The sequence below is a fragment of the Peromyscus californicus genome, unplaced genomic scaffold (assembly GCF_007827085.1).
Source record: "Peromyscus californicus insignis strain IS unplaced genomic scaffold, ASM782708v3 Scaffold_6__1_contigs__length_162567912, whole genome shotgun sequence".
Lineage (NCBI taxonomy): Eukaryota > Metazoa > Chordata > Mammalia > Rodentia > Cricetidae > Peromyscus > Peromyscus californicus.
The window spans coordinates 12406396-12420321 of NW_026294584.1; the positions used below are offsets into that span (position 1 = coordinate 12406396).

Sequence of the window (13926 nt, forward strand, 5' to 3'; positions counted from 1 at the left end):
AAGTACCAAGTGTCCTGTACAGACAGAACCAAGTGCCCTGTACCCTCAGCTTCTCAAGGAAATCAGCCAAAGCTCAGATGACCCACCCACTTTTTGCCTTCCCTGCAGGTCCCTCTCTTCTTCTCCTGATTAGTGAGGTTCAAACCCCCACAACTTCTATGTGAAAAGAAGTAGAACTTTCTGCCCAATCAGAACAAATTTAATATTAAGTTGTTAGTATCAAATGGACTTGACTTCTGTTGTGAAAAAATACACCCTATCCAGTGCCAGAAAGACTCAGAAACAACCAGAGTCCCGGACTAGCTGCTGTCTTTCAACCCTTTTGCTATAACCCAACATTCAATCCCCTCTCCAGATCCTCCCATTTATTGAGGGTTTTTTTGTTGTTGTTGGTGGTGGTGGTGGTGGGTTTTGTTTTTGTTTTTTGTTGTTTTTGTTTGTTTGGGTTTTTTTGGTTTTTTGAGACTGGGTTTCTCTGTGTACAGTCCTGGCTGTCCTGGAATTCGCTTTGTAGACCAGGCTGGCCTCACACTCACTGAGATCCACTTGCCTCTGCCTCCCAAGTGCTGGGCACCACCAGCACCCAGCCAGATCTTCCCATTTCATAAGCAATGAATAGAGTGCTGTTCAAGTATGTCAGGTTGACCATACAACTTTGTCAACAAGTTTGTTATTGATTTTTATGGAGTTTCTTTGGCCCTTGAGACCCTCATACTTCCTTTCTTAAAAAGCCTATCTTGGTTAGAACTCCATCCTTACTGCCAAAACTGTCAAAGACTGCAGTGTCTGAGATGAGATTTTTATTCTACTTATTAGATAACAAGTTATCACACCAGCTTCATTGCTGATGACAAAACAAGAAAACAAACAAACAAACCTAAAAAAGGCTGTGATTGACATCAACAGCAATAATAGCAATAGCCAGACTGAGCATGTGCAGCAGCAGCCCCTGAGCCTCACTTCTCCTACAGATGAACAATGGCCTCTGGCACTAGAAATAGACTCTATCTTTCAAAGCTCTTTATGTGAACATTCATGAAAAGCAAGTTCAGAACAGAGGCAGCTAGAGCCTTTGCTTACAAGATACGTAGAAATAGGAGACCTTCACAGAATTATCTCCCAACAGAACTTGTTAATGGATTGGATAAATGAGTTTAATAACAGTGGAAAAATCAAAGATGACTCCCAATTTTTTTTCAAACATTTGGTGTTTCTCAGGCTGGAACATTTAGGAAAGGTCAAGCTTAGGTTACATGTACTTCCTTTATTCCTATTAAATACTAACCATAATGTGTGCTAGTGACAGTTGAATATGTATGAATATGTAAATGATATGATAAATATGTAAATATGGAAGCATACAGAATGGGTCTGAACTCGTAAATATTTGGATATAAACAATATAGCAGGTATCTAACTCACGAGAACTTAATGATGAGGGGAGATATTAAAAATCTGAGGTCTAAGACACCCCAGACCTTAAAGTTCAAATAGAAAAGATCATTAAAACCAGGAACAATCACCCAGTCGAGGGAGGGATATGTCTAGGAAGCCAAAATAAGGAAATGATGTCAAATGTTGCTATAAGTTTGAAGATAAAGTCAGGGCCATAGGGACTGGTGGTATAAAATAGAACAGAGAGTTGTAGATTAAACACAGACTTAATCCTGTGACTTACTGAAGGAACTGGACAAGGGAACTTTGAACAAGCCAAGTTCATTGATGATAACCTCCCACAATCTAGTCCTTTCACACTGAATATTTATGTTTTCCTGTTTAAGATTCTGACTTTACTGGCTCTGCATAAATATCATTATACAAATATAAAGAAAACCAGAAAAATCTATGTGAAGTCTTGGCAAGCAGTCAGAAGCAACCCACACAAATGATGCTTGCTTTGAAATCCTAAACAATGTTTTCATGAATATCCCAAACACAGAAGATCCAATATAATTAGCACATAGACTTAGCTATGATAAGAACAGTTATGACCGATTCTCCTTTTCTAACTTGGACTTGTCTCAATGTTCTCTTTAGCTGACTACATGATGGAATTTATAGCTGAACACTCATTTAGCCAACCTTTCTTGTAGGTACAGACAACTACGATGTGCATCTCCGTTAGCTTGAGTGGTTTCGTGGTCTTGGGCTGTTTGTTTGCCCCCAAGGTACACATTGTCCTGTTCCAACCCCAGAAGAATGTGGTCACACACAGACTTCACCTCAACAGGTTCAGTGTCAGCGGAACTGCCACCACATACTCTCAGTGTAAGTATGGAACTAAACACCAATTCATTTGTAGATGGCCCCACATGGGGAACCAGGACAGCAGGGCCCAACGAAGAATGCCTGTCCCCATAAAGAATCTCAGATCAGTGCTAATAAGTTCTAATATGCATAGTAAATTAGAATGTGTATCAGACTGAGTATGTGCTAAGGATACAGTACAGAGCAGAAGATTCAACATTCTGTTTGGGCACCAGGTAGTGTCTGTCAGGGAAAACAGACATTCAAACTATTAATTCAATTAAGCTTTTTGACCAGGTTGTGTCACCGTAGGATCAGTCTTCTAATCTTTTTGCAATAATCCCGAGTTGCCTTAGGAGAGTCACTGAGCTGCCCCTGCCTTACTTTACTCAGTGATCAGAGGGCGGTGTTCTCTAAAGAATGTTCAGAGTCACACACATGCTGAAGATACTGCATGAAAAGTGCAAGCGATGCTCATCAGGAGGAAAGGCTACCAGCACATACCACTCTTTTCAAAAGTTCAAACACGTCTGTTAACAAGGGGAAACTAAGGATAGGATTGGAGAGAGACTTGGAGCTAAGATTTGGAGAATCTTCTCCATGAGGACACTTGCTTATTCCATTTGTAAATTTAACCACAGTAAAATCCAACTAACATCCCAGGACAGGACTTGGGAAAGTACTAGAATAGATCTTCCTGATTCATTGACACAATGATTTCTCACTGAGAACAGCTGAGGGGCTATGTGAACATGGTTCTAGGATCTCTCCCCAGACCACCATTCCTTCCCATTCTGGGATTTTTGTAGCTAAGACAGTGACTGAAACACTGTCATCCCCAAACACAGGATTCAAGTTTCCTAAAGCACAAATGTATCTGAAACAAACAGCTTTTAAAATAATTTTCAGTTAACCTGTGGTTCAAAGTAGGGGAAATTCACTGGCAGGGTGAGAGAGAAGGGATGGAGCCCGAGGGGGAAGGAGGTCTCAGAATGACAGAGACAAATGATTACTTCACAGTTTTGCCTCTGGTCAATTAGAAAGGATACTTCAAAATGGCTGAGCATCACGGGATGAGCTAGTGCATTAGTACCTCAGTTTCTCCAACAAATTATAGAATGTAGCAGGGCACTCTTTCCACCAGCAGAGGAAAACTGACAGACAGGGTGAGAGTACACATGTGTTCTGGGATGTGCCCCATACCCTTATCTCCTCAGCCCTGAGCGGCTGTGATGCAGGGATCTACACATTTCCTGCTAAATTCCCAGGTTTCCCAATGGTGAAGTAAAAGCTATAAAATAGAGAAACATGCTTATTTCCAAACCAAATCTGTTCATTTCTTAGCTAAACAAAATTGCTATAGCTAACTAGTTCAGACAACAAAAAACTGGCAATAAAAAAATAATGTCATGCACAGAAACTATCACCTACCCAATATTTCCTATGTGACGGACATTTGCTAAATACTTTGTGTGTATGTGTGTGTAAACTACATTTCATTTAATGTTCACAACTTTTTGAGATAGAGAAACCTGAACAGGGTTATGATTATCCCAATCAATGAAGCAGTATTTTTTAAATTCCTGAATCAGAACTTAGCATCAGTACTTCTGAATGTCAAGTCAGCATACCTAACTACAGCACTATGCTGCCCCTCCCAGAAGCCATGCTGGGGCTGTTAAGCACCTGGCTTATGATGCTGGGTGGTTAATGGCTTCCATAGGAAGAAGTATAAGCACTCACCCTAGACTGACTAGGACAAGTTTCCCTTGGATCTGTTGAGAGCTCAGAGCTCCTGGGTACAACTGGAACAACTTAGCAGAGTCCTTAAGTTGTAACACACATTTTAAAGTCAGACCTCAGTAACTCAGAACTAGGAGTTCTAATACACCTGGTAGGAATTATTAAATTTCAAAAAAAAAAAATCCTAGATTCTATCTGATCAAATCCTCTTCTCAGAAATTGTTAAATATCCATTTACACAAAAATACTGTGCTGGGCCTGTAGCAGACCCCCTTTGGCCCTGTAAACTAATCTGAAAATGGCCAAACTGGTGCTTTAAGGTAGATGTCTACTCAATGGAACATTTTAGAGTATTCCCAGACCTCAACAACATTGCCCTAATTAATTCATCCCAATCAATGAAGCAGTATTTTCTAACAAAGAATTTATATAATATCCATTTCAAATCACAGAAATAACAAATACACTCATCTATAATTCTGTGTTTAGAGTAGCTTACCTTTTGCAGATTTATTTTATCTTGGTGATATCAGGTGCTAGAAGTTCTATTTTGTAGCTAAGAAAATTGAGGAGTAAAGTTACTTGTGTCTATTGATAGCTCAAAGCTCATTTGTTATTGGAACAACATAGTTTTAAGGTTTTTTTTAACTTTCGAGACAGAGTCTCTCTGTGTATTCCCTGGCTGTCCCAGCACTCACTCTATAGACCAGACTACCATTGAATTCAGAGATCCTCCTGCTTCTGCCTCCCAAGTACTGGGATTAAAGGTGTGTGCCACCACAACCAGCCTATAACTAGACCTTAGTAACTCAGAACTAGCAGCATGTTGACCTTGGATTTCCCAACTTGCAGTGAAAATGTTTCTCATTTTAATAAATTAAAGCTACTCTCATGAAATTCATTCAATCATTCAATTCTTGAATATTACATGTTCCAGTGGCCTATAATCATCAAGTATAAGCAATAAGGAGTAGAACAGGGCCCTAACCCCATGAAGCTTATTGTCTAAGGCAGTATTTAGTGTTTTTCAAAAAGAAAAGAAATACAAGCTCTTAGAATACATTAGATTTAAACAAACAAACAGACAAACATGCAGGCAGATCACGAAGAGCTATATGTATAGACCAGGTAGAATGCGTTTATTAACTCCGAATCACTATCACAGACTTGTGAGATCCACTTCTGTATGTGAATATGCTACCGACCTGCTGTCATGTGAGAATTTAAGCCAAACCTTTACTATCTTAGTGCCTGTTTCCTCTAGTATGAATACAGTACAGCAGATATCCATTTCCCCCCAAATACTGTGATTGGTGCTGTTTCATAAATTATACAATACTCTTAAAGAACTGTGAATTCACTACGTGTTAGCTTCCAGCGCAGCAGCAGCCTGCCTCTGCCACCGCAGCAGTTGCATCATCACCTGCCGCCAGGTGCCTCGTCATCACCTGCCGCCAGGTGCCCTGCCACCATCAGCTGTACCACATGTGAGCCCTTAAATGTGCCCACCAGGCCCAGCTCGCTCTCCTGCCTCTTCTTGCCTCTTGCCTCTTGCCTCTCTTCTTCCTTTTGCCTCTTCCCTGTTCTGTCTGCCTGCCTCTCTCATGTCCCACTCTAACATGGCCTTTCACCCCCCCCCCAGCCCCCATAAACCTCTTGCACTAACTCTGTTATTTTACTTGAAGTGTGAGCATAGTCACTGATTTTAAATCTCCAAATTCAACCCACTGTAGATAAAACACATTTAGGGGAAATGCATAAAAGCACTAAATATATGCAGACTAATTTTCAAGTCTCCATTCTCTAAACAATGCAGTACACCAGCTATGTGAAGTGTATGAAGTATAAGTAATCTGGAGATGATATAGCGTGTATGGGAGATGAGTGTAGTACAAACACTATTTTACAAAAGGGACTTGCTCAGCTTTTAGTGTCTGTGGGTAGGTAGGTAGGCAGAAAGGGGAGGATCCAGTAACTGATACTTTACAGACATCAAGGGACAAATATAACTCTTGTCCTCCCAGTAAGCACTAGACTGGTGATTTATTCCATTGGCTGATTGTTATTGATGCTAATGGTGATTTTGAACTTTCTCCATGGGTAAAAGAAATGCGCCACACATAAATGAGAGTGCGACATGGAAGAAGCAGGGCTACCTCTGTCTTCATGTTTAGTTATTTCCACATAAGAAGCTCCACAGCCCAAATGGTTTAAAACAACTCTCTCATCACCTCCTATGGTTTTGTGAATCAGGAATTCAGCCAGGCCTTGGGTGGGCAGTTCATCTGCTTCATAATGCCTTACTTGGCATCCTCCCGTTGTGTTCCTGCCGAGACTAAGTTGATCTGGAGGGAGCATCCTAGTCTCACACCTATGCTTAGCACCCTGGTGGCAAGCCTTCCCGGGTGGGCTTCCAGAGAGCATGCTGGGTAAAAGCTCTGGAGACACGAGCCAGCTGGGAAACCCACACAGGATGTCCTATACTATATCTATTCAAGGACAGGACACAGTCTGCCCTTATTCAAGGGGAAGGACAAAATCAACTCTCAGGGAATCTGTGGTTGCTCTAATTATGCTGCATCTCCAAATCCTAGATGAACTCAGTGCTGCACTCTTCAGGGATTAGACTGACTTCACAAGTGCAGCCACACGACTTCCCGCTTTGTCCTTCAGTGAGACAGTGGCAGATAAAACATGTCCCTTGGGAGCTTTGGTCAGCCTCTTCCCAGAGGCTAAGGTCTTTAATAACAGGAAACTATGGGTTTATATGAAGTTGCTATAAACAGATAGAAAAGTATGGCCAGACTCAGAAGTCACTATGGAAGAAGGGCCATGGCTAAAGGCATTTGGGGAAACTGACCACCAAGAAACATTCTCCATATTGATATATGTGAAAGAACACTTCAGTTTGTATCTGCTTAATTATATATAGTGGAAGTCAGAATAAAAATAAATTTAACTCTTCTCCTTTAATAATGCCCACTGGTTAACGACTCCCAATTGCTTGTATATAAACAACTGATTTGAAGTAAAGATTTCCTGGCTCCACCCACAGATATTCTAATTCCTCTGATCTAAGGCAAAAACAAAATCTGATTTGTAACAGAAAACACAGCTTTTCAATGGAGGTAATCCTGGGAAGGAAGGCTTCTGAGAATGCAACAGTAAGCAAACTTGTTGGGTTCATTTCATATCAGGCAGTGCAGGGAACGCTGACTTCATCACCTCCTTCAGAGTGTGGCAGACCCTGGGTTCAGAGAATCCCCCATGTTTTGCTTCATGATACCATTGGCCACATACCTGTGCAGTTGTTTCCTAGGGTACCACTGGCTGCATACTTATGACAGCTGTTTCCTAGGCTCCCTCTGGAACTCTCCAAGGAAGTCATTTGGAGAACAGAATCACCTGGCCACTCATAAAGACTGCTCCTCCCAGGGGAAATATAACTTAGAGATCTTGACATCCTAAACTCATCTTTGCGATGCTGCTCCCACACCCAGTCACATAAGCAAACATCCTACGCAGCGAGATTAAAAAGAAAAGATGTCCATCTTTACTCTTTTCTGCTTGAAAGCAAAGGGGATTCTTAGAGCTGGTTCCCAAAGACAGAAATCGAGACAATATGCTGGGGATATAAATGGAACTGCATAATGTTGAAGGAGACATGCTGCTAGACATATTTGTGAGTTTATGTGGCTCAAAACCCTCCGGGAGCTATACAGGTCAGACTGCAAGCACTAAAATGGTCTAGAAACAGCACAGATCAGCATAGAGGTGAGAAATGAAGTGTGCCCTATGGTCTTACAGAGCTATTAAGTGCTTAGACTTGGTCCTATGGGGATGTATATTTCTCTTTCTCAAAGTGATCATTTACATGTACGAATGTCATTATCGTTACAGTAAATCAAGATACTTCTAAATAATAATGCCCAGACCTGGGTCTTAGAGGAACTCTAGTCAGATGTAGACTGATTTTCTCTGTTGAAATTTTATTCAGAAAGTCACCTGTCTTTGTGATAATGTGTGAATTGCTCCATTAAGAGAATCTAGTCTTTATTGCAAAGTATATTTACATTACAAAACTAGATCAATAGTATAAAAAGATCAAGTGAACAGTCTTCTAGAGGCATTGTCTAAATTTTTACAAAGCTAAAGCAAGAGAAAGCAAGCATATGAGAACAAAACTTTGTGCGTACTAATGGTTACGCCTTTGACAGTACCATAATGAACAGAGTATAAACTACTGTTGTAATTTGAATGCAACTTTTATGAACTTAAATATACTCTATAATGCCCAAATTTTATCTCTACATTGCAACTCTAGAAAAATAATGGTATCATGGGCCTACACTGTAGACTCAAAGTCTCATAATGACACTATGTAAAAGCCTGGCCAGACAAATCAGCAAGTTATTGGTAACACACTGAATTGACAGTCATCCTCGCCACAGGCAGAAGTATATTGTAAACATGAATCAGTGGAGAATGCATGAGGAGCCTTGAACATTCAGAAAGTTAAGCCATCTGCTTGCAGGCAAAATAAACAAAATTCATCCAATTCAAATAGATGCCAATCTCTTTTTCCCTTTGAAAAGTCCTCAGCATTCTGAGCAATTCATTCCAACTCTTCCACACCCTCGTTCAGTGAGTATGGGAGGAGAGTCTGCAATGGTCATAAGTAAACCTACGAGTACCAGAGACTGTAGCTCTTCTTCCTGCTGTTTAATGTTGCCACTGTATTTACCTTGAAACTGTCCTTTTCCAACCCCTGATCTCTTTTCAACATCCTGTAAGGAAAACGACCATAGAGACTGAAGCTGGAAAGGCTGCTAAAGACCATTTGTTCTAGTAACTCCATTTCCAGATGAGAAAGCCAGAGCCCTCCCCATCTCATAGATGCTTTAAGGAATTTGACAAATAAAGTCATAAATAAAACTCTGAAAAGATATTTGATGGCTCCCCTGGCCTCTGTGGATTTTCTACCTTGGCTCAGTTAAGGGCGGAAAAAGGCTATTCTGGTCATGAGAATCTTAGCTCCTGGAAAATGAAAGGTTTAAAAGTTTTTCTTTCAGTCCATACACAGCAGCAGCCTATTCTAGAGTCCTGGTCATAGATGCCCTCTCCAAAGCCTGTGTCTGGAGGTCCAACACCATATATCATGTCTGTTGTAGATTAGGTTCCCACAGCACCGTAGTACACACGGACAAGGCAAGATATTCCAGAAGGGAGACCCAAATTTTTCCAGAGACTGTAATTGGATGGGGACTAATCAAGGAGTAGTATTAGTAGTAAGTGGACGTTTGTGTCAAAGGCATGCTTTCTCTTAGTAAGTGGTCCTTTAAAAGCAAGTATTTTGAATTAAATTATATCGCATCCTCCTGCTTTCTGTGTTGTCCCTTTGGACAGGAAGCAGTACAGAAAGAGTTCCTGAACCAAAGAGTTCAATATTATATTAGAGTTCTCTCCAGTCAAACACAGTTCATGTAACCCCAGAGTTAGTAGATGTCTTTAGGAACACCGACATGTTCAGAACTATGTGAGTATACTAACTTTAAAAGAAAATCATGTTCGTTGTCAACCATTGTCCATAATTTGTTTTAGAGGCTCAGTACCTTAAAACAAAACAAGCAAAAGACCAATTTGCTTTACTAATTTATCTTCCCTATTTCCATTTCACTTTAAATGAAATTATCAGGAATATTCCTAAATGAGGATATTTGTGTGCCAATATAGCATGAGAATTCTCTCCACGTGGGAAACAAAGAGGTGTGTGTGTGTAACCTCTGCCTCACCTGGTATGACTGCAGAAGCTCTTGGAGAGGGAAATGTGTAAATGATTTAAACAATCTTAAATTAATTCATTGAAGAAACATTTTTGAGCCAAGAGCTCACCTCTAGGAACTAGGGAATGAGGCCATGATGTAAATTTTATACTCATGGTCTTGCCATGCTAATGGGCCAGAGAAGGAACACAAACAGACCAGTAAGACGGCATGAAGCAGGTATTGATGAGAAATGTAAAGAAACACTCATGGGGGAATGGACATATTCCACCCGGCACCTCAGGCACAGAGGAGCTGGAGGAGTGAAACTGTTTATATCATGGCTGGGGATGGCATTCTGCACAAAGACATGAAGGAAACAAAGGAAGGAAGTCACGCTGGTACCTGAAAGGCAGACACTGAAGGTGTGGGAATGGCAATGGATAATATCATTGTACAAACGTCTGCTTTTCTAACAAAAGAAATGGGACAGCTCTAGGCTTCTCCAGAGCTGTGGCATGAGCTGACCTTCCAAGCACCCCTGTGTCTATGTGAGCAGACAGCCGCACGGGGAGCAGACAGAGATCCCCGAGACTACTGCATTGTCCAGATGCTGGTGGCTCAGACCAGGCTGACAGAAATGAAAACAAATGGAATATTTAGAGGCTGTATACAATTTGAATGTGATGCTAACAAGATTAGCTCCACCAGACAAAAGAACATGTGTCTGGCATAGTTTTTTAGAGTTTAATAGTTGCAGCTTCAGATTCTGATCGCTAGGCATAGTAGCACACATACCACACATTAATGGACTCTCAAGGTGAGTGAACCTCTGGTCCTTGAATGAGCTTTAATTCAGATTTTGATAGAAAAGAAAGAAAACAGTGCTGGGCAAATCAGAGGTAGATAAGAACGCAGAACTAGTGCGGGGGTGGGGTGGGGTGGGGGGAAGTACAGAGTTAAGGATCCATTTCTTTTACCTGATGTTTACTAGACATCTCCTTTCATATTTCTGGAGGGGAAATAGTAAAAGGATATGACTGTAAACAACATCATGAGGTAACAATGGAGTGAGGCAGGTAGTGAAAGGCAACTGAAATCTCAGCTCACATGGGAATTAAATTGTATCATGAATAACAAAACCTGTGTATGACATATCTTCTCTCTATGATTCAGAATGAGGAAATCTTAGCTTGTGTAGAATTATAAATATCACTTGAAAAATATAGCTTTAATTTGCACCTTGTTCTACACAACTAGTTTTTAGATCACTATTTGAATTGGTAAAAGTGACTACTTCCTGAGAATTCAGTCTAGAATTACCCCCAATGTCTTAACAATGAATACCCTGCCTTCCTCTTGAAATCTCAACAATAGCAAGACAGCAACACTGGTGTCTAGCAACACATCTTGATCACCAAATGAACTTCTTCTGAAAGAGGTGAGAAAAATTGAATGAGTGAGAACAAAGATTTAATGACAGGAGGACAAAAAGGCATACAGCTGATAGAAGTGGATTCCATGACTTTAAAATACATAAATAAGCAGCTCTCCCGGAAGTGGATTCCATGATTTAAAAAATACATAAATAAGCAGATCTCCTGGGAAAAATTATTTGAGGTCACCAAGAACAAGAAAACTGAATGGATGGGAGCAGACAGGAATGTCTGCTCTGCTGAAATGTTTATTTTCTCCCAAGTCTGATACACTATGGAGTTTGGTAAGGCATCAATTCCCAGGAGCCAGTCTCTTAGTCAGTTGACTAACAGTCTTGGCATGCAGAAAAATCTATTCAATAAATATGTTTAGTATTGATCAAGATCCCAGTTATGTGAAAAAAGTCATAATTTCCCCCAAGCCTGGCCACCCCATGTGTGAGCAGTGGGAAGGAAGTGGATTCCACACAGGGAGCCATGGTTGCCACATAGTTGCACTGACCAAAGTTTCACCATGTCTGTGAAGTAAAATGAGTCTTTTTTTGGGTGCAAATTGTCCTTTTGTGATCAATAGTGAAACCTACAAGGTCTCTTACAGCTGTTTTCAGTTTTCACTTTGAGTGGCAAAAAGTACCACTTTAGCCTAGAGCAGACAACAGCTGCTGTTCATCCCACATCCCCAGAAAACCTAAAAGAACCCTGCATGATAATTGTTTCTTGCAGACAGAGTGATTATAAAAATCTGCTTAGCCACACTTAAGAAAATGGGCCAAACTTACACCATCAAAAACCTCATGAGAAGTTCATCAGAACAACAGCAAAGGCTCATCACAAGAACATAAGTGCATGCATATGCACACATGCCACGCACACACACACTCACACACACCCATACACAATGATAGCATTTTGATTTTCTACATAAGTGCATGCATATGCACACATGCCACGTGCACACACACTCACACACACCCATACACAATGACAGCATTTTGATTTTCTGCATATTTTACTACCTTGGGGAAAAACAGATGGGCTAATATGGGAAGTACATGTGAAATATTTATGAATGCAAAGTAATTGAGATGGTAACCTCATAAAACAATTTTTCCTACTATATTCTGCAGCATATGCAAAAAAGGAGAGGGTTTTTTTAACATAATAAAATGCAATGGCCAAAGCCACAGAGAAACAGTAAAAGCAAAGTAGAAGTTTACAAGTGGAGATCCCTTCAATACACTAAAAAGGGTCTGGGGGAAGTTCCTGCAGAAGGAGTCTTGTAGCTAGAATTTTCCTGCCTGGCCCACAGTCAGGACAAATCTCTCTCACCTGCCAGTCCCACAGCTGCTCAGACCCGACCAAGTAAACACAGAGACTTATATTGCTTACAAACTGTATGGCCGTGGCAGGCTTCTTGCTAACTGTTCTTATATCTTAAATTAACCCATTTCTATAAATCTATACCTTGCCACATGGCTCGTGGCTTACGGCCGGCATCTTCACATGCCGTTTGTCATGGTGGCGGTTGGCAGTGTCTCTGACTCAGCCTTCCACTTCCCAGAATTCTCCTCTCTCCTTGTCCCACCTATACTTCCTGCCTGGCCACTGGCCAATCAGTGTTTTATTTATACAGAACGATATCCACAGCAGAGTCTGATGGGCATCTTAGCTGTTGTTATTTTGTGAGATCTAGAATTTATATCCTGGCAGAGAGTGTTTCCTTTAATATCCCTATGGAGCAGAGACATGACTCAGGGGGCTCTGTGAACTTCCATAATGATGTCCAAGGCCCACAGAGTGCATTATTTGAAGCCATGCAGTCAGCTGTCTTTGCAGCCATTGTATCTCCTACCTAGTCAAATGCAACAGTTGGTAAGAAGTTGGAATGCAGAGACCAAAACTGACATGAGAGAGTACTTCAAAGAACAGAGTTCCATCACATTCCACAGCAGACTGGGGACATCAGAGCAGCTTTATGAAATGGCCTCAAGAAAAGCACAGAGAGGAGCTGAGACTAGTCCAAGGCAGACAGAGGCATCAGCATGTCAGACCTTTGTTATCCTTTACTTATCCCCATTATATATCTTCATTCCTCTTCAATCTCTGAAAAGGAAAAGCCTGCAAAGAAATAATAAAACTTGATCCTAGAAAAGATAAAGGAATTAGTCGAAATGCCAAAGGCAGTATACCTATTCTCAGGAGCTCTCACCTTGAACCAGTTCTCTTTGCAACGGTAACTGGTGGTCATTGCTTCAGCGTGACTTAAGGAGCAGAAAGCCCACCTGTCCTAAACAAGGCTGCCTATGGACCTCACCAGTGTGCCACTTCCTTCTGGGAACTTCCACTGATCGCCTCATTCTTAGAAATGTAAACATTTATGGAATCTTTCAGGAAATATTTACAGAAAGTCTATTCACGAAATACACTGGAGAGTAATAATAAAACAAATAAGCAGAGTTCCTACGTATTTTCTGATCAATGGTAAAGAAAAGAGGGAGGAGGGGTCTGGAAGCATCAACTGTGCAAGCCTGAATTTTAAAACAGAGACATGACAGAGAGCTACTTTAGACTGAGTTGGCTGAGGACCATCTTTGGAAGGAGGTCACGTTCCAGGTGTAGGTGATATGAATGAGGCATGGGGTGATCAGAGAGAATGTCCCTGGTAGAAGCCATAGCTATGGCAAAGGTGCAAAGTTGAGAAACATAATTACTATCTGGAGAACAAAGCAAAGGGGGCA

At 41.0% G+C, this 13926-nt stretch overlaps 1 protein-coding gene across 3 annotated transcripts in view; it reads left to right on the forward strand.

Moving 5' to 3' along the window:
- Window positions 1-13926, forward strand: part of Grm3 (glutamate metabotropic receptor 3) — a 216541-nt gene that overhangs the window by 199575 nt on the left and 3040 nt on the right. For all 3 annotated transcript variants that reach the window (XM_052722253.1, XM_052722252.1, XM_052722254.1), the window contains one exon: window positions 2094-2268. In XM_052722253.1, the coding sequence (XP_052578213.1) occupies window positions 2094-2268 (175 nt within the window). The remainder of the gene's footprint in view (window positions 1-2093; window positions 2269-13926) is intronic.